This window comes from Ailuropoda melanoleuca, chromosome 6 (assembly GCF_002007445.2).
Source record: "Ailuropoda melanoleuca isolate Jingjing chromosome 6, ASM200744v2, whole genome shotgun sequence".
Lineage (NCBI taxonomy): Eukaryota > Metazoa > Chordata > Mammalia > Carnivora > Ursidae > Ailuropoda > Ailuropoda melanoleuca.
This window is the reverse complement of record NC_048223.1, coordinates 5,813,848-5,835,691: the sequence shown is the minus strand read 5'-3', so window position 1 is coordinate 5,835,691 and position 21,844 is coordinate 5,813,848. Positions and strand designations below refer to the sequence as shown.

At 36.9% G+C, this 21,844-nt stretch overlaps 1 protein-coding gene across 1 annotated transcript in view; it reads right to left on the bottom strand.

The window, feature by feature from the left end:
• Nucleotides 1–21,844, bottom strand: part of SLC9A9 (solute carrier family 9 member A9) — a 482,912-nt gene that overhangs the window by 412,981 nt on the left and 48,087 nt on the right. The window contains exons 3-4 of the mRNA XM_034661809.1: nucleotides 6,892–6,969; nucleotides 5,295–5,371 (exon numbers count right to left, since the gene is read on the bottom strand). Coding sequence (XP_034517700.1) covers nucleotides 5,295–5,371; nucleotides 6,892–6,969 — 155 coding nt within the window. The remainder of the gene's footprint in view (nucleotides 1–5,294; nucleotides 5,372–6,891; nucleotides 6,970–21,844) is intronic.

The following is a 21,844-nucleotide window of genomic DNA, read 5'->3' as shown; positions in this document are numbered from 1 at the left end:
TAGAAAATCTGACTAAATGGTGAAATCTGTGCAGATACTCTCCCATGAAAAATTCATGGAGAATTTAAGTAGGTCCACTGCCTTCCCAAACGCCTTCTGTACCATCTCAGGATTCGTGTTTTCTGGGTTAAGAACTCTCTTCTGAGTCATTCTCTTTCCAGGGCTAGAATTTAAGGAACAGAGGTATGGCTTGGCCTCCATCTAGGAACTATACCTATTTAGGTTTTGATTCTAGACTAGCAAATGTGTTCCTTCTTCCAGGTTTAGGAGTCAGCATTTTGAGAATACTGACACTCAACCATACTTTATCCTAGTTAAGAACAGAGCAGCAGCAATTCCAGCAGCAATACCACGGGTATTTAGGCCTAAAGGACCCCAGGTCAGCAGGCATGATGATACCAGAGGGCAGGGCAAGAGCTTCCATGAGGCCCCTTCGCTCATATGTCTGATGGATGGATGGGCGGAGTGTCAGGCTCAGCTTCTATGGTGTGCGTATAAGGAGCCAAATGGGAAAATCAATACTCCTGAGGAATGTTGATATGAATAATATAAACGACCTCACATTTATGAATCCAGGTTATCCAGAGCAGGTTATCCAGAGTCCAGCAATTCTAACCAGGTAAAATGAATTCATATCATCCCTCTAACTACCTCCATTAGGAAAAGACAGGTACCATTTCTACTTTGCAATTATATTTATAGTTCATTCTTAAATATTCAGATTTTTTATAATCTCATCCATTATGACAAATGTAAGAATGTGAAATTATTGAGGACATGGTTTGTCTGATGTATATAGTTACTAATAGCAAAACACTATAGAAATGTAAAGTATCATATTAGGAAAAGGAGCAGGATAAGGAGATTCTAAGATCATGTGTTTTAAAGTGAGTCTGGGTCTGCCATTTACTACCATTCACTTATTGTGCAATCTTGGGCAAATCTCAACCTCACCATCCTTCCATGTAAAGTAAGGATAATAATAATACCTATCTCACAGGGGCACTGTGAGAATAAAATGAGACAATGTCTGTAAAAAGCATAGGTCAGAGTCTGACACATGGGAGAAGATTTAAAAAGTAAGTTATTCTTAAAATTAACACCCTATTCTTCATTATTTAGATCCATGTCCCTTTATTTTTGAAATTATGGAATTCGTTTTAATTCCTCACTAACAGAAAACTAAAAGAATATAATTTGCATTACTCTTAAAGAAGCATTTCATGGAAACTAATGAGTTCTAAGGACAAAATGTATATGCTGACAGTATACATTAGGTGGGTTGTCCTTGAGATGATACATCTGTGTCATACACAAGGGTAGAGACATAGGGCCAAAGATAAAGGAGTAGCTTCCAAAGATGGAGGAGATGAATAAAGAAATATTTCAAATATATGGGTTTTATTTAAAAAGAGAGATGTAGTTAAGATTTTTCTTAAATGGTGAGATGGGGAGAGGACTATAAAAAGTTTTTGAATTCTTTGAGAACATTAAAAAAATTAAAATTTTTCTGAAGTTTCTCTGATTTTATTGCCAGAAGTGATATTATTAAAACTTTGTCATGAAATATAAAAGATGGTTTGCATCTGATTTCTAAAATGACATGAAGTTAATAAAACTTAACGCAGAATTCTTTTCATTCAAATGGACCCAATGATCTCAATTCCTATAAAGCATCTGAATTCAGATCTAAAGCCAACCTGTAGTTTGATTCAATCAAGTCCTTACCTACAAAAGACCACAGCCCACTAGCTCAGTTTTCATTCATGCCCCGTAATCACTCTTCATAGCCTTCACATTCTCATAAATTTCTGATGCCAGGCTTCATTGCTGTCTGTCGGCTGATTCTTCAGCATTTCAGTTTCCACACTCTCTTACACTGCTCTACAAAACCTGTTCTCCAGCTTTGAATCTGACGTAATATTCCCCACACCCACCAGGACTAACGCACTTGATGGCATGGAAAATCCAACTACCTCATTCCTCTCCACTAAATGACTACCCAGAAACCACCTCCTCTATGAAATTATTCTCAGTCCAATCTAGGACTGTCCTGAGTCTCTCCTTCAGCCTATTTCATGCAAGTATGAGTATATCTGCATAAACCCAGGCATTCCTTTCTCCTCTTAAAAATGTGAATTCCTTTTGAATGGGATTCCCAAATAAAAATCTTTCATATCTGTGAGAACTCCTATGGGGCTAATGAAGAAACATGTGGTATGCTAGTGAATATTGACTAATCTATTCAATTTTATTTTTTAGTTTAATGTTTTACATTTTCTTTTTTAGTAATGATAATAAATAGAAGTAAAGCATATTTTTGGCATTGAGAATTTGACTCTGGAGCCAAACTATTTAGCTACTAATGCCAACTCTATTACTTACACTGTGTTCTCACTAAACTTCAGCTGTCTCAACTGTTAAATGAGGGTAATAATAGTATCTACTTAATAGGATTATCTTGAGGATTGAGTTAAATAATCCATGTACTTTTAAAAAGGGCATACTACACATCAAGTTCTCAATGAATGTTTGTTGTGTTGTTCTTATTACTATTAATTTATCAGGAAAGTATAAACCACTCATTTTCTAAGGTTTGAGTGTGTGTTTGAATGACTTGTACAATGAGAGTCACTAACTTGCGTAAGTGTCAGTTTGGCTTGAATTCAAGTTTGTGCCTCTCCTTCAGAAGTTCTGAAATTGTATCTGGAGATCAACAGCATAAAAATAAATTCTTGTTTCTCATCATAGAGCACCCAAAACAATTGAACTTGCCATTACTCTCTTTATTTCTGACCATAGGACAAGTGTGAAGTCACCCATCACCTTCAAGGGGTTGAATCCAATGGATACTCCAATTCCTGTCCCATTTGACCTCCTTGTGTTAGACACCATCTACCCTCCCTTTCTCTCTTCCTTTGACTTCCAGATACATGTCCTGCTTATTCTCTTCCTGTATCTTGGGCCCATTACTTCTTAGTCCTTTGTGGTTATGTCTTCCCTTTCTTCAGATAGTGCTGTTGCCCAGGTAACTTCCTTCTCACTCCATACACTTGCCTTCGATTACCTCATTATCTCTCAGGATTTCAACAGTTGATGACTCCACATCCATCTGCGACTGTCTAAGGCTAGTCTGTTTCCAACCTAGCTTATGGAAATTGCCTCTTAAATTGTCCCCTGGCTGCCATCTCTTCCCCACTTTAAAATTTCTCCTTCACAGAACAACCAGAATGATCTTCCTGAAGTATAAATCTGACCTTGTCACCATCAAGCTTAAGCTCTTTAATGGTTTCCTTTACTTTGCTGGATAAGACCTTAAAATCTCTAAATTACCTATCCCTTCTGTACTTTAATGACCCACATTACTAAGACACCCTACAAGTTTTTGTTGTTCAGATTATGCCAGTTCAAACAAAGCACATGGTTCTAAAAGTTTTCCCAGGGCTATACACTTTATTCAAATCACTTTCCATCAAAAATTATTGATTGCAGCCTTAAAATCAGAAGAGGTTATGAATTCCAGTAAATGAACTTTACCAAATCTCCTGAACTGAATTTTTTTTTAGAAAAGTCAATTATACACACACACACACACACACACACACACACACACACACACACACTACATTGTGGCTCTTTTTCAAAAATAGATTATAGAATTCTCATGATGGTGAAAGCATATTGTATAAATACATACACTTAAGTATTCTTAAAATCAGTTAGACAAAGGAAACAGGGTAATAATGAAAATTGACTATTCCATAATTTAACAGCATTGTCTACAAGTTTAGAATTTAGATCCATTATACATTTCAGATCCTTATGTCATAGAACTGCTAACCATCAATATTTGCTAGAAACTGTTGAACATTCTTGAGAGTCCACACATCTCAGAGCCTTCTGTCAATGTATATGAACGGTGAAGAGAAATGTATAGGAAATCCAAGAGAAATTGCTATAGAAAGAGGGGATGGTAATAAGACCTGCTGAGTCAGGAGCCAGTCTGAATTCTGTCTTGACCATGGCTCTACTTGGGTCAAAATATATATATATATTTCTTAAGACAACTGATTAGACTTTCAAGATGTTAGTTTCTTCATCTTCAGAATAAGGTGCTTTAATTACACAAATCACGAAGGTCCTTGCCAGCTTGGAAATTTGAATATTTAGTTATGGCATACCCACAGAATAGAACAGCTCTCCTCTAAACATGCTTTGAGAAGGATAAAATCCATGATTGCTTCTCAGTCACAGTTTAAAGACCTCTTAGGTGTCCAGACTTAATGAGGCCCCTCAGTCTATATCCCTGCAAGCCTCCACCTTCAAGTGCTAAAATCTTTAGCTTCTTCACTGCCCTAACTATGCTGGACATTTTCATATTATGTAGCCTGAGTCATCTGAGGCTTGAAGCAATTAAAATTTAACAGAGAATTCAACATAACCGTGCCACTTTCAAGTCTAAGTAATGATACCTCCCTAGTCTTCCAGTGACACACACTAAATACTTCGTAAAGGAAGCGCTGGATAAGGGACTAGCATGTGTTTTTAGAGTCAGTTTCTTACATTAGGGTTATAACAGCTGTATGCAGTCAAATTCAAGGGTAGAGTTGGCTGTATCAGACAATTCAGGACATCTATACCATCATAGTCATAGCAGCTGAACATGTTTTCTGCAGTGGAGATCTAATGTATTGGAAAGGATTATAAGTGAATTGGATTGGTTTCACCATTTTGTATCATATTTTGCTTTGTGATGAGCTGCAAGCCAGAGTCTATATAGTTAGACTTGGGGGCTTAGCAACATAACCAATAAAATATAGTGAGAAAAAAACAAGGTTGTATTCTATAGTGTATCAACTGAAAAGCCATCCCAGCTTTAAACAGCTCTGTTGCTATTTGGAGATGTCTGTCTCAGACTGTCCTCTTATAAACTTTCCCTTAGAAAGCAAACCCTTGCCATATAGCTGCTATTGTACTCCTGTCTAACGCAGGTAGTGTCCTGCAAAGAAGGTGAACAAAGAATGTAGTGTGTTTTCCACATTCCCTAAGTTAGAGGTCCAAAACTCTCAGAGAAAATCCAGCAACCTAATTTCAGTTTGCTTTGATTTGAAGGCTTGTATTTGTCAGAAGATATATAACCCTTGAAATTGAGTCAGAAAAAATGTGTAAAAATGTGATATACAGAAAAAGGTAGATAATTCACCCAGTCAGTTTGAGTTCAGAGAGAGTGAGATTCCTCCCACAAATCACCGGCCCCACAGCCACCAGGAACTTGAGCTCTGAATGTCACTTACCCTATGACGATACAGGAGATGGCAGTTCCCAAGAAGGCATATGTTAAAATAGATCCTAAGTTTTGAAAAAAGTGTCTCTGGGGAGAAAAGAATATTTCATATAGTACATCCATATATTTTCTTACTGTAACAGGAAATAAAAATAAATGTATGCACTTTCACAGTCCCTCCCTTCCCTCACTGTTTAGGCAAATTTTGTTTCTGAGCCTTAGTTCCTGGCCTTATTGTATAGATAAGGCTGAACCTATTTATACTGCAAAGGACAGAGGTTTCTCAAAGAAATGGGGGAACAAATACATCCAGAAATGACAGGGTAGAGATGAGAGAACGTCTGCCAGAACTGGCTGGACCTGAGAGAGAGTAAAGAATTGGGGCAATGTCCAGGCAGGACTCTGGAATGATTAACAGAAGACAAAGTTTTTAAGAAATTTTGTTGTCAATGAAACCCCTTTAGCATTTTAAAAATACTATTCTAAAAGATTTTAGTTGCCTTTTGACTCATTGGATCTCTGACATATTTCTTCAGAGTGTAATGAGACAAAACTTTGTCACCTACAACAATTTATTTTAGTGAATCACACAAAAAGATGCCTAGTATTAGGGCTAGGGATAAGGAAGGATGACCCGAGTAAATCCAGCCTTCTAAGTCTTCTCAAAAGCTGGTTTGGGAAAACTCCCTTCCAGTTCTGTAAGTGGGAGCTGAGTAGTTAAGAACTGACAGCAAGAGGGAGCCTGGAGTACACAAGAAAATTGGGTCTGTACTGAACAAGCCGCCTAGCTGCTGGAGCTGACATGTCAAAGGGATGAGAGCCCCATGAGTCTCTGGGGTGAGGTGTGGACAGCAGAAAAACAGCTGCATTATCTCTGCATCTCAAAATTCAAACACACCAGCGCCTCAATCTGTGGCACAGGAGATGCTAGCATTCAAACTATTAAGGGAATGACTAATCTATGAAAAGTGCACGTTCAGGTGGTACCTAAATAACATCAAGCAAGAGCACAGAAGCTACAAAACTGGACTTCCTTTCTATGAACATCAACAGGTGAGTATGAGCTAGGCGTCTCTATCCCAATTAACAGCTAACTCTTTGGTTACAATCATCTAAAATAATGTTGTCCAATAGAAATATAATGTTAGCCATTTATGTCATTTAAGACTTTTCTAGTATCCATATTAAAGTAAGTTTTAAAAAAAGCAAAATAAATTTTGATAATATATGTCTTATTTAACTCAATATATCCAAAATATTATCATTTCTACATGAAACCAATATCAAACATAATGGAGATATTTTACATTCTTTTTCAATACTAAAGTCTGTGAAATCCAGTGCATATTTTACACTTAAAGCACATCTTCATTCAAATTAGCCACATTTCAGGGGCTTAATAGCTGCATGTGGCTAATGGCCAGTGTATTGGGGCAGAGCAGATTTAGAAGAATTCTAAGTGTGCCAGATTTGAATCTGTATCATTTAATCTAAGATAATGATATCCTTATGAATTAAATAAACCCATAAAATAACTGTTTTTTCATTAGCACTGGTACAATTCTCTACTTAATGATAAAAGAAGAAAATAATCACTGCATACTTACCTTCTTCAGGCTGTATCCTGCGTGAAATATAATTGGTGGCAGTAAAACGTTGAAGAATATTTCTGGATCAAATGTCATCTGCCAGAAAAGATAAAAGTGCAGTTAGGAAGATGCTCCTTTGGGTCACTAAAAAATGTGCTTTAAAAATACAGTTATAGTCACTTTTGCTAAGTTTGTATGAGGCATATTAACATGCTACTAAATTAGCCCAGATGAAAATAAGAAAAAACGCAAACTTAGAAATTCATAATGCAATATAACTGTAAGGTAATATTTTTAATGTAAAGCCTATACCCAATTCTGCAGCTAATAACAACTCAATAAAACCCCTTTGGACAAAGAAAACTCTTTGCATTTATTTTGGTTAGTTGTCCATTTTTCACATTTTAAATGTTTTCATTCAATTTTTTTTTTTTCTGGTCCAAGAAATTTTCTGGCAGCACTCAAACATTTTAGCTTCTGACAAGAATTTATTTGAACTTTTCCCAAATAAAACATTTTTAAAAATTTGGTCTTAATTGCCCCTACTTTATCCTATTCCAGAGTTTAAAATATTTTCCAGGCTCTGTGGAAAAATATATTTGAAAGTGCAAATGGATTTTTCTAGTATTTGTTTATTGGCTTTTACTTAAATGTTAAAGTTGGCCCAAAAAAATTGCTTGGTGTGAAATACAACAAAATGAAATATGGGGCCTCTTGAATCAAATACCCACTATTTGCTGGAAGTCTGAAAATGAAACTCTTTCAATCTTTAAAATCTCACTTAGACTCATCCTCTTCTTTCTCTACCCCCTCCCCAAACACACACACAATATCATTCATTATTTGTCGGCCAGGTCCCTTCTCATAAACTTAGTCATCCACTGATGCTACAACTGCTTGTATCACTGAGCATTCAGGTAGATCAACTAACTATGGCCCATCCATAGCTCTCTGTGCCTGAGTTTCTTAATCTTTAGAATGAAGATAATAATGTGATACCTAATTCTAAGGTGGTTATAAAAATTAAATCAATTAATATTTGTAAGGCTCTTGCAGCACTACCTAAAAGTAAGCACTTTAAAGTATTTATTACTAAAGAAAATAAAATATTTTTCAACTTATACTATTTGAAGAAACTGCCCTGTTGTTAGGAACTCTTGAAGGTTATAGCTGTGTAAAATTTGGGCAAAGATACTACATCTCCTTCTAAATTTGCTCTTCTTTTCTAAGATTATCTGATATACCATTATTGATCTATTTTTATGAGGTCTCTTTGAAAGTATATCAACTGCATATTTGAAAGTTTTTAGCAAAGAGATGTATTTCTGAGTGTTGCAGGAATGAAGCAATGCAGCTGTGATCATCTGGAAGAAAAAAGTACATTGGCACAATCGTTTTGGACAGAAAATTCCTTGCCTCAGCAGTTTTTCTGAAAAAATTAGGTTAATCGTTCAACCAGAACATTTCAATAATCAGAATGCCCCATTCCCTGCATGCAGGTTAACTAATGTGCTATTGAATTATATTTTCTGGAGCAGCCAGATGAAACTGGCAGGCTGAGAATGGCATGCTGCATACAAGGATTTATTTGTATATACAAAACAGATTTGTGTTCCTTTCAGACTTGCTATAAGCTTAGGAACTGCTAAATCAGAGTTCTGGGAGTAACTCCAAACCCAGACAATTTCTCAGAAATGGCTGGATCTGCTCCTGTACGATCTCCAGATGGCGATTCCACATGTCTTTTTCCTCAGATTTTGTGTTCAAATCATGGCCTTGGAGGTGTGACTGTTTTTTAAGACCCAATTAAAATTCTTCAATATAGTATGAGGGGAAAAATCTAAGACAAGTGAAAGCAGAAAACTAAAAATATTTCAGCTAAAGTCATTAGTCCCTTAGGATATAGAACTTAAAGACCAGCCCTGTCCAAGAGAAATTCCTGTGGTGATGGAAATATACTATCATTGTACTATCCAATATGGTAGCCACTAGCCACATGAGCTAGTAAGCAACTGAATTGCAGACTAGTACAACTGAAGGACTGAATTTTTTATTTTCACATCTCCTGAGTGGTAGCTGGCAAATGCAATTATCTTCATTTTCCAGAGACAGGAGAAGAAATGAATGGCATGCTCAGTGTTAATCAACGTGGCAGGCATATCACTGAGAATTGAGTACATATTCATTGGCAAACTAAATATGTAGTTTCTGAGGAAACAGCAGGCTAGCATAACTAGTAGAACAAGATGTAGGAGTGTTTAAGAGGAATTGGGACTCAGAAGTAGATTTTATTATTTTGGTAATTCCCGACTCCTTTAGAAAAGTAGAAGTGGTTAACACAATAATGTGTTCAATCATTTTCAATGCTTTTTTTAATTAAAAATTTAACAAGTGTCTTCTCTGCTACAAAGTACTTAAAGATATATGACAAATACAGTGAATTCATGAAGGCTATAGGTAAAGAAAGGAAAGATGATGTGCAAGCACAGTAAAAGTCATGGGGCTAGGCTGTAATTCAGAGTTCTTTATGACAGAAACACCATTCTGGGCTTGCCAACCCTGCAGGGAGGCTTGATGTTCAGGCAGCATATGAACTGGGTTTTGAAGGATGGATAGGAGCCTATCCATGCGTCACCACCATATAGAACATGATCGTTTGTCTGCCCTGGGGGCAATGGGCCAATTCACCAAAACACAGAGGAAACTGGTAGCTTCCTGGAGTTTCAGTTATACTCAGTAGCAAATGATTTGAAACATTTTAAATATTAAAATAAAGGCAGACATAGTAAAAAATCTCAGAAAGTCTGTATGTGCTTTTACTATAAATAGGAGACTTCAAAGGAAACTTGGCTGGTTCAGGGTAGGCAGCTTTGCAACATACCTAGAGACAGCTCAAGACTGTGCATTTCCTTTCCTCTGCCGTAAATTATGCTTTTGATAGGAGGTACCAGACACACTTGGGAAATAGAAACAGACAATGTAGAGCTCCTGAGATAGAGGAGGAATTTAATGCAGATGGATGTTACCTAGACTATGAGCTCTCTCTGATCCTGTGGAGATGGATTTAAACTATACTCGTTCAAACATGGAGAAAAGTAGAAATGTTTTATACAAATAGGATTAAACAATAAAGTGGCCAGTAGGAATATAAATTTGTATAACCTCTTAATAAGATAATTTGGCAATAGTTATCCAAATGTTAAATGTCCATACCATTTGATTCAGCAATATCTCTTCTGAGAATTTATCCTACAGATATGCTTGTACGTGTATGGAATTACATAAGGACTAGAACATTCACTGCAGATGAAAGAATGAAAAAAAAATGTTGGGGATGATAAAACCATGAGCTGGTTAAATAAATTATGCAGTAATTCATAAAATTGAATACTATACAATTTTTAGAAAGGCCAGGGAAACTGTTGATGCATTGAAATGGTTGTTTTCTATAATTTGTGGTCAAGTCAAAAGAGCAAGGTATAAGATCAACATGTCTGGTGCATATAACAAAGATGGCTATGGGCTTACCATACCCCATTCCATTTTTGTCCTTGTTAGACATTTAACTTCATTTCCTTATAGTCATGTGGGGTTATATGACAGAGATCTAGCCAATTAAATATGGACAAAAGGAATATAAATTATTTCCAAACCTGGTCCCTAAAAACCCCCTAAATCTTCCATGCTCTATTCCTTTCTTTGTTAGTTCATATAGAGCAACTGGCAGAGGTCTCAAATCCCTAGGGATTGGCAGAGCCAATAGGTTAAAGAAAGTTGGGATGATTAATGGCTACTGGAGAAGACTGTAGTTCTCCCCTCACTGACCCAAAGGCCATACTGTACTGGGACATGAGCAAGAAATAATTGTGTTAAATCATTGAGATTTGGGGACAGTTTGTTCAGGTATTTTGCCTATTCCAAGATTTGTGCAAAAAAGGGGATGTAGAATATTTACACACACACACACACACACACACACACACACTATTGGTTGCCTCCAGTGGGACTAGGAAAGAGAAACTGATGGCAGAAAAGAAAGGTAGAAATTGGAAGAAGGATTTTCTGTATATTTAGTGAGCAGGTGATTATCTTTATCCTGGCTTCATATCTATAAATATAGAGATAACTGCTGCTTAGAGCAGTGCATCCCAGCATTTTCCCCCATCATGACACAGAAAATGATTATATTGGGACAATGGGATAAACTTTGGGAAAATTAGCATCCTGATGGGACTACTCAGGGCTGAAAGATTAGACTTGGGCCTCTGACCATCCTTAGCCCAAGGATGACAGGATTGATATGTCATGGCACACCTGTAACCCATCAGCACACAAGCTGAGGAGTGCTGTGCAGGATTTAACAGTTCTGGCCCTGGTCCCACCTTTCACTCACTCATCCCCAGGAAACAGAGAGTTACTACTCTGATTACTGAGTTGGAAAAAAGGAATTGAGTGTATGCAGCTCAATGCTGTCCTCTCTCCACGTTGGAATCAGCCTGCTTGCTGAGAGTAGATGCCCCTGGCTCCTGCCAGACCTAAGCTTTATTAGAGCAATGCCCAACAGAAAGGCTCATACACTCCAGCTGAGTCCGTAGCTAGGTATATGAGTCTTGCTAGTTCTAGAGAAAGATGAGCAAGCCAGCTCACAAACCAATCCTCACTATTTCATTTGATCTCCATCTTTCTCACTTTTGTACCTATGCGTCAGTTACAAAAGAGATGTAATTAAAAGGGAAAAGAGATGATATTGAATGACCTCTTCAAGATTGTAACTTACCATTTTGTATCTTTTGAACACTGAGCTATGTGAATGTATTACCTACTCAAAAAATAAAGTCTTTTTTTTTTTAAGATGTCTTGGGCAGATTAATTTGGAGGGGCCTCAAGACTGGCCTGAATGAAGTGAAACCATTGTCAAACTGCAGTTACCAAAATGAGTCAAGGTAATGACCATATGAATTCAGGTGGCCATGACAGAAAGGAAAAAAAGAAACAAACCCAAGAGATATTCATTCAATCAACAAGTATTTATTTAGAATAAGCCAGGCATGTGGCAAAGAGTAGATTAGCAGGACTTGCAGGTAAAATAGAGCAGCAAAAATGAAAAACTCCAAAAGGAATCTATGTTTTTGCCACCTGGATGAATTACTAAGAGAATGTGATTGGGGAGGACCTGATGTGGCAGAGATTAAGAGAGGTCAGAAAAGCTGAGGGCTAATTGACACCTTTGCTCGTTGAGTCTGAGGTGTCTGTGAGACACTCGAAAATTTGTGCTTGGAGGAAAGGTCAAGGCCAAGGAGAAATGATCCAGAATCATCAGCATAGAGGAAATGATCTGACAAGTTTAGATGGGATCTCTGAAATAGTGAGCACCATAGAGAAAAGAGGACCAAGGACAGAATCCTGGAATTGAGAAGAAGGACGCTATTGGGTGGGGGAAGGGGGCAACAAAGAAATAATCAGAGAATGGGAGAGAATGAAGCTCAGGGCCACAGAAAACCAGGAAGAAGTGTAGTGTAAGAAGGAGATGCTACTCCCTAACACAGGGCTGCCAGATTTAGCCAAAAATACAGGATGCCCAGTTAAATTGGAACTTGAGAAAAATAATTCTTTTTCAGAGTAATTCCTTAGCACACTATCTGGGACATACATTTCTCAATTATTAATTATCTGAAACTCAATAAGTAGAGAGACAGGCAAGAATGAAAAACCCCCAAATGAACCTGTGTTTAGCACCTGGCTGACTGATGGAACAGCAGAGGGGCAGCTGACTCTACTTACCCCACTCTGATGTCCACGGCTACAAAAAGGGGTTTGAGAACTGAGAAGAAATCCTTTGGGTTTCATAATTAAGAAGTGGTTGCTGATCCTTTTCCACTGATTTTCAACCAGGAAGTGGGTACAGAGAGTTGAAAAAGTGAGTGATGAGAAAGTGGAAGCAGTGGGTTCTTGGGCCCTCATTTGGGAGGTTTGGTGGCAGGGTCCTTTGGGAACCTGACAAATGGCTGGTAGATGAGATGGAGAAATAGAGAGGAAACAAAGAGACAAAGGCCACAAGAAAAGGAGGCAGGAGAGGAGATCAAAACATAGAATGGTAAGGGCATAAATTTAGGGAGATAAGGAAGTGATATGAGCAGCAAAAAGGTAATTCATGTTTTCTTAAAAATGGGGAGAAATCCTACTCTTGACATTGAAATCTGTGGAACAGCCACATTAGGAAATGGTTATTCACAGTAAAAAGCAATCTTCCATTCCTCCAGATATTTCCTACAGAGCCCTTGTATGTGGCAAGCACTCATCAGAGAAATAGGCTTTACTTCATGTAGGCTGGTGTTTAAGAAGGACTTGATACCACAGACACACAGGCTGGCAGAGGGAGAACCTGCCTTAGAGGTCACCTGATCTTCGGGTCTGCAAAATAATCTCTGCCAGTGCCTGGGCTGTGTGGAGGGGCGGGTTGATGGGAAGTGGGAAGCACTGCTCTGGTGCCTGCCCTGGATCTGCCTTCCCATTTCTGCCTGAGCAATTTTGATTTTACACATTGTGAAGAAGTGTCAGATTTTCTTTGAATGAAGGGTTGCTCTACTAAAAAATGTTTGAGGCCCTGACCTAATATTGTCCCCCAGAAAGTTCAAGGAACATATGGAAGGTCAATGGGCCACTCAGAGCAGCAATGAGCTTAAAAATTCTAAACCACAGTTGTTTCTCTTTTATGACATTTATGCTCTTAATTTTGCTTCAAACATCTTAAATGATGTCTCAGAGTTAAAGTCCTTCCCTCCGCCCCTCCCTCAAAGTAAGCAATACCCTGAAGTTAGAAAGTGTTTTTTCTTTCTATGACTATGTTCTTGTACTTCACATATATGTGTCCATAAGCAAAAACTGATATTATTTTTAGTATAGAATACTATATATAATCAGTATTTTAAAAAATTTTACAGAAAATTAATATACATATAAATGCTACATTNGCCAGACCTAAGCTTTATTAGAGCAATGCCCAACAGAAAGGCTCATACACTCCAGCTGAGTCCGTAGCTAGGTATATGAGTCTTGCTAGTTCTAGAGAAAGATGAGCAAGCCAGCTCACAAACCAATCCTCACTATTTCATTTGATCTCCATCTTTCTCACTTTTGTACCTATGCATCAGTTACAAAAGAGATGTAATTAAAAGGGAAAAGAGATGATATTGAATGACCTCTTCAAGATTGTAACTTACCATTTTGTATCTTTTGAACACTGAGCTATGTGAATGTATTACCTACTCAAAAAATAAAGTCTTTTTTTTTTTAAGATGTCTTGGGCAGATTAATTTGGAGGGGCCTCAAGACTGGCCTGAATGAAGTGAAACCATTGTCAAACTGCAGTTACCAAAATGAGTCAAGGTAATGACCATATGAATTCAGGTGGCCATGACAGAAAGGAAAAAAAGAAACAAACCCAAGAGATATTCATTCAATCAACAAGTATTTATTTAGAATAAGCCAGGCATGTGGCAAAGAGTAGATTAGCAGGACTTGCAGGTAAAATAGAGCAGCAAAAATGAAAAACTCCAAAAGGAATCTATGTTTTTGCCACCTGGATGAATTACTAAGAGAATGTGATTGGGGAGGACCTGATGTGGCAGAGATTAAGAGAGGTCAGAAAAGCTGAGGGCTAATTGACACCTTTGCTCGTTGAGTCTGAGGTGTCTGTGAGACACTCGAAAATTTGTGCTTGGAGGAAAGGTCAAGGCCAAGGAGAAATGATCCAGAATCATCAGCATAGAGGAAATGATCTGACAAGTTTAGATGGGATCTCTGAAATAGTGAGCACCATAGAGAAAAGAGGACCAAGGACAGAATCCTGGAATTGAGAAGAAGGACGCTATTGGGTGGGGGAAGGGGGCAACAAAGAAATAATCAGAGAATGGGAGAGAATGAAGCTCAGGGCCACAGAAAACCAGGAAGAAGTGTAGTGTAAGAAGGAGATGCTACTCCCTAACACAGGGCTGCCAGATTTAGCCAAAAATACAGGATGCCCAGTTAAATTGGAACTTGAGAAAAATAATTCTTTTTCAGAGTAATTCCTTAGCACACTATCTGGGACATACATTTCTCAATTATTAATTATCTGAAACTCAATAAGTAGAGAGACAGGCAAGAATGAAAAACCCCCAAATGAACCTGTGTTTAGCACCTGGCTGACTGATGGAACAGCAGAGGGGCAGCTGACTCTACTTACCCCACTCTGACGTCCACGGCTACAAAAAGGGGTTTGAGAACTGAGAAGAAATCCTTTGGGTTTCATAATTAAGAAGTGGTTGCTGATCCTTTTCCACTGATTTTCAACCAGGAAGTGGGTACAGAGAGTTGAAAAAGTGAGTGATGAGAAAGTGGAAGCAGTGGGTTCTTGGGCCCTCATTTGGGAGGTTTGGTGGCAGGGTCCTTTGGGAACCTGACAAATGGCTGGTAGATGAGATGGAGAAATAGAGAGGAAACAAAGAGACAAAGGCCACAAGAAAAGGAGGCAGGAGAGGAGATCAAAACATAGAATGGTAAGGGCATAAATTTAGGGAGATAAGGAAGTGATATGAGCAGCAAAAAGGTAATTCATGTTTTCTTAAAAATGGGGAGAAATCCTACTCTTGACATTGAAATCTGTGGAACAGCCACATTAGGAAATGGTTATTCACAGTAAAAAGCAATCTTCCATTCCTCCAGATATTTCCTACAGAGCCCTTGTATGTGGCAAGCACTCATCAGAGAAATAGGCTTTACTTCATGTAGGCTGGTGTTTAAGAAGGACTTGATACCACAGACACACAGGCTGGCAGAGGGAGAACCTGCCTTAGAGGTCACCTGATCTTCGGGTCTGCAAAATAATCTCTGCCAGTGCCTGGGCTGTGTGGAGGGGCGGGTTGATGGGAAGTGGGAAGCACTGCTCTGGTGCCTGCCCTGGATCTGCCTTCCCATTTCTGCCTGAGCAATTTTGATTTTACACATTGTGAAGAAGTGTCAGATTTTCTTTGAATGAAGGGTTGCTCTACTAAAAAATGTTTGAGGCCCTGACCTAATATTGTCCCCCAGAAAGTTCAAGGAACATATGGAAGGTCAATGGGCCACTCAGAGCAGCAATGAGCTTAAAAATTCTAAACCACAGTTGTTTCTCTTTTATGACATTTATGCTCTTAATTTTGCTTCAAACATCTTAAATGATGTCTCAGAGTTAAAGTCCTTCCCTCCGCCCCTCCCTCAAAGTAAGCAATACCCTGAAGTTAGAAAGTGTTTTTTCTTTCTATGACTATGTTCTTGTACTTCACATATATGTGTCCATAAGCAAAAACTGATATTATTTTTAGTATAGAATACTATATATAATCAGTATTTTAAAAAATTTTACAGAAAATTAATATGCATATAAATGCTACATTGCATTTGGTGTATTTTAAAAGTTTACAGAAATTTAACCATAAATATCCTTTTGCATTCTGTTTCTTACATTCAACATTATTTTTAAAGATTTATCTATATTAAAACATGTGGATTTTGTCCATTCACTTAGACTGCTGTATAGTATTCTATTGCATAAATATATCATCATTTCTTTTTTCCCTTCTCTAACAAGGGAATTAGGACAATTAGTTTGTTTCTGATTTTTTGCTCTTACTAAAAATAATGCAATGGATATTCTTGTACTTAAGTGCATACATGTGAAAGATTCTCTACAAGAGAAAAATACCTAGAAGTGGGCTGGATGATAAAGTGTATGAATCTTCAACTTTAATACATATTGGCAAATACTTTAAAGTGGTTATATCAATTTCGATTCCTACATAAGAGTATAAAAGTATTTCCCCACGTTCTAGTCAACACTTAGTATTGACAAATTTCTAATTTTTGCTAGTTGGATAAGTATCAGCTGTTATCACATTATTGTTTATTTTGTATTTCCCTTTATGAAATGAGCATATCCCTAGTGAAATAAGCACATTTTCCCTGTTTATTGATCTTTTGTGATATCTCTTTTGAATTTTGGATCATATCTATTACCCAGTATGACTTTTTCTTGCTAATTAGTATGTCATAAAATCTTGTTACTATTATGTTATGGTTATTTATATTTCAAATATATTCTTCTATTCTGTCATCTCCTTAAACTCTTCACTTTTGTCTTTTAATGCTGTTATTGGTCTTTTTCATGCAGAAAATTTTATTTATTTTAGTGTAGTAAAATTTATTCCATTTTTACCTGTGTTTTTCACCTTTGGTAACTTCCTTAAGAAAAAAATCTTTCCCTGTCCTAATGTCATAAATATAATTTCTCCTAAAGTTTAATAATTGGCTGTTTACATAATTGAGTCTTTCATACATCTCAAGTTTACTCATTACATGATGTGAAATAGTAATCAAATTCTTTTTCTTCCAAATGGATAGCCAATTTTCCCAGAAATATGCATAGGTATTTGGTAGTTCATCCTTTTCTCACTGATTTCAGTTGGCTCTTACGCCCAGTGCTTTTTCAAAGATCCATAAGACATTCATTCTAATAAATATTTGATATCTCTTACCCAATAGTCTATTTAATAATTCAAGTGTAAGAACAGCTTTATACACATAGGTATTCACTGAAGCATTATTTACACTAGTGAAAATTTAGAAACAACTCAAAACTCAAGCACATTTACATCCATTACTCAGAATTTTTAAAAGCTTGAGGAAAGAGTTAGGTTATGATAATAAATAAAGCAAGTTACAAAGTTTTAGAGACCATCCGATTTAAGCCACATAGAAAAAAATATGTGTAAAGAGACTAGATAGAAATTTATTTAATTTATAAGTGGTTGCATAATGTAGGATTATTTGAATTCTTCCTTAAAGAAAACAAAACCCACCTTTCTAGTCCTTCCCAAATGAACATCTTGTAAAGTTATCATTTAGAATTATAAACATTTGGAATAGAATAGAACCTTTATAAAGATTAAGGGATAATACAAAGTGATAAATAACATGGGAGGGAAAGTTAAGAATTGAGGACCTAGATTTGTTATGATTTTTCAGTAGGATAAAATTTCTAAAAAGCCTGATACAGAATCAGGCAAGTGAGCAATAAGTGCTCCTTAAATAGTTAACCCATGTCATGTCCAAATTATTGAGTTATTTTCATTCTTTTCAAATATTACTGGAAAGCTGAGAATATTCCCCCCAATTAGAATACCTAGTATTATGAAAGTTAGTGGTTAAAAATTGTGGACCACTGAAAAATAAGCATTTTGCATTGCAATTTGTAGAAGCAGAAATGAATTACAGAGAAATGGCAAAAGGAGAACATTTAATAGGAGAGAACATTTTAATAATCATAAATTACCACTGAGAAATTATGAGAATATTATACCACAAAACTATGTTCACTTTTGAAGTAAGTAAAATTCCAGAAGGTAGAAATACACTATGAACATCATACATGCAAAAATGACAGATATAAATGCTGGCATTTCATTGGAGGTAGGTAGTGTTTACAACTACAGGCAAAATTAGGTGGAGAATTGAGAACAAAACATTTTTTATAATTAAATATTTAACTTGGCAGTAGGGAGTTTTGAAAAGAATATTTAACTCTGAGTCAAAAGACCTAGTCCTAAAACCAGTTCTGTCACAGATCAATCTTGATCAAGTCATATAAGCTTTCAGAACCTCAGTTTCCTACTCTGAAGCACAGGGGGTAATATCTGTTCACCTCATGGAATAACAGTGAGATTGAAATGAACAGTGCAGGGGCACCTGGGTGGCTCAGTTGGTTAAGTGACCAACTCTTGGTTTCAGCTCAAGTCAAGGTCTTGGGGTCGTGGGATTGAGCCCTGTGTAGGGATCTGCACTTAGCAGAGTGTCTGCTTGAGATTTTGTCTCTCCCTCTCCCCCCTGACCCTCCCCCCTCTTGTGCACACACTCCTCTCAAATAAAATAATTAAAAACAAAAAAAGAAATGGACAGTGCAATAAAAAAAGTCTTTGTAAATAACGAACTACCTTGGAAGAGGGAATACACAGTCATTATAATTTAGGGAGGGCCAAAGTTCAGAGTCTGTCTTCCTCACTTATAGACTGGTACAGTTACCACCTGTCAATTAATCATAATAATAGGTTTTTTTTTAAAGATTTTATTTATTTATTTGAGAGAGAGAGAGACAGAGATAGCAAGAAAGAGCACAAGTAGAGAGGAGAGGGTGAAGCAGACTCCCCACCAAGCAGGGAGCATGACACGGAGCTTGATCCCAGGACCCTGGGATCATGACCTGAGCTGAAGGCAGATGCTTAACTGACTGAGTGACCCAGGCGCCCAATAATAGCTAATAATAAAAATAACAACTGACATTTCCATAAAGCTGTTATAGTTTGAAAAGGTGTGTTCATATATAGTTTCTTTTTTTTTTCTTCCTTCACAACAACCCTCTAAAGTAAGTATTCTGAACACCCATTTTTATAGAGGTGAAACCAAGGTTCAGAGAGTTAAGTGACTTACCCAAAGTCACATACCTTGTAAGAAGCAAGACTTAGACTCAAACCCTACCTTGTAATTATAAGTCCATTGCTTTATTGATAATAATGTTAACAAAACTAATAGGTAATATACTTTGAACACTTACTATGAGTCAGGCACTATTCTTTCTTTTTTTTTAAATTGAAGTATAGTTGATAAACAATGCAACATTAGTTTCAGGTATACAACCAAGTGATTGGACAACTCTATACATTATGCTATGCTCACCACAAGTGTAGCTACCTTCTGTCACCATACACCACTACTAGAATTTCATTGACTGTATTTCCTATGCCGTACCTTTCATCCCCATGACTTATTCATTCTATAACTAGAAACCTGTACCTCACACTCCCTTTCACCCATTTTGCCCATCCTCCTACCCACCTCCCCTCTGGTAGCCATCAGTTTGTTCACTGTATTCGTGGATCTGTTTCTATTTGTTTGTTTGTTCATTTGCTTTGTTTTTTAGATTCCACATAAAAGTAGAATGTGGTATTTGTCTCTTTCTGTCTGACTTATTTTACTTAGCATAACACCCTCTAGGTCCATTCATGTTGCCATGAATGGAGAGATCTCACTCTTTTTAATGGCTGAGTAATATTCCATTCTCTCTCTATAGATACCACATCTTCTTCAGTCATTCTTCTATCAATGAACACTTAGGTTGCTTCCATATCTTGGCTATTATAAATAATGCTGCAGTGAACACAGGGATGTACATATCTTTTTGAGTTAGTGTTTTTGTTTTCTTTGGGTAAGTGCCTGGTAACAGAATTATTGGATTATATGGTATTTCTGTTTTTAATTTTATGAGGAACTTTCATACTATTTTCCACAGTGGTTGCACCAATTTACTTCCCACCAACAGTGTGTGAGAGTTCCTTTTTCTTCACATCCTAGTCAATACTTGCTATTTCTTGTCTTTTTGATTCTAGCCATGCTGGCAAGAATAAGGTGATATCTCCTGGTGGTTTTGATTTGCATTGCCCTGATGACTAGTGATGTTGAGCATCTTTTCATGTGTCTGTTGGCCATTTGTATGTTTTCTTTGGAAAAATGTCTGTTAGGTCTGCTTCCCATTTGTCAATGGGGTTATTTGAGGGTTTTTTGGTGTTGAGCTGTATGTTTTATATATTTTGGATATGAACCACTATCAGATATAGCATTTGCAAATATCTTCTTCNGGGAGGGAAAGTTAAGAATTGAGGACCTAGATTTGTTATGATTTTTCAGTAGGATAAAATTTCTAAAAAGCCTGATACAGAATCAGGCAAGTGAGCAATAAGTGCTCCTTAAATAGTTAACCCATGTCATGTCCAAATTATTGAGTTATTTTCATTCTTTTCAAATATTACTGGAAAGCTGAGAATATNTGATTCAGTAGGTTGCATTTTCATTTTGTTAATGGTTTCCTTCAATGTGTAAAAGATTTTTATTTTGGTGTAGGTTCCAATAGTTGATTTTTGTTTTTGTTTCCCCTGCCTGAAGAGACGTATCTAGAAAAATATTNTTCCCCCCAATTAGAATACCTAGTATTATGAAAGTTAGTGGTTAAAAATTGTGGACCACTGAAAAATAAGCATTTTGCATTGCAATTTGTAGAAGCAGAAATGAATTACAGAGAAATGGCAAAAGGAGAACATTTAATAGGAGAGAACATTTTAATAATCATAAATTACCACTGAGAAATTATGAGAATATTATACCACAAAACTATGTTCACTTTTGAAGTAAGTAAAATTCCAGAAGGTAGAAATACACTATGAACATCATACATGCAAAAATGACAGATATAAATGCTGGCATTTCATTGGAGGTAGGTAGTGTTTACAACTACAGGCAAAATTAGGTGGAGAATTGAGAACAAAACATTTTTTATAATTAAATATTTAACTTGGCAGTAGGGAGTTTTGAAAAGAATATTTAACTCTGAGTCAAAAGACCTAGTCCTAAAACCAGTTCTGTCACAGATCAATCTTGATCAAGTCATATAAGCTTTCAGAACCTCAGTTTCCTACTCTGAAGCACAGGGGGTAATATCTGTTCACCTCATGGAATAACAGTGAGATTGAAATGAACAGTGCAGGGGCACCTGGGTGGCTCAGTTGGTTAAGTGACCAACTCTTGGTTTCAGCTCAAGTCAAGGTCTTGGGGTCGTGGGATTGAGCCCTGTGTAGGGATCTGCACTTAGCAGAGTGTCTGCTTGAGATTTTGTCTCTCCCTCTCCCCCCTGACCCTCCCCCCTCTTGTGCACACACTCCTCTCAAATAAAATAATTAAAAACAAAAAAAGAAATGGACAGTGCAATAAAAAAAGTCTTTGTAAATAACGAACTACCTTGGAAGAGGGAATACACAGTCATTATAATTTAGGGAGGGCCAAAGTTCAGAGTCTGTCTTCCTCACTTATAGACTGGTACAGTTACCACCTGTCAATTAATCATAATAATAGG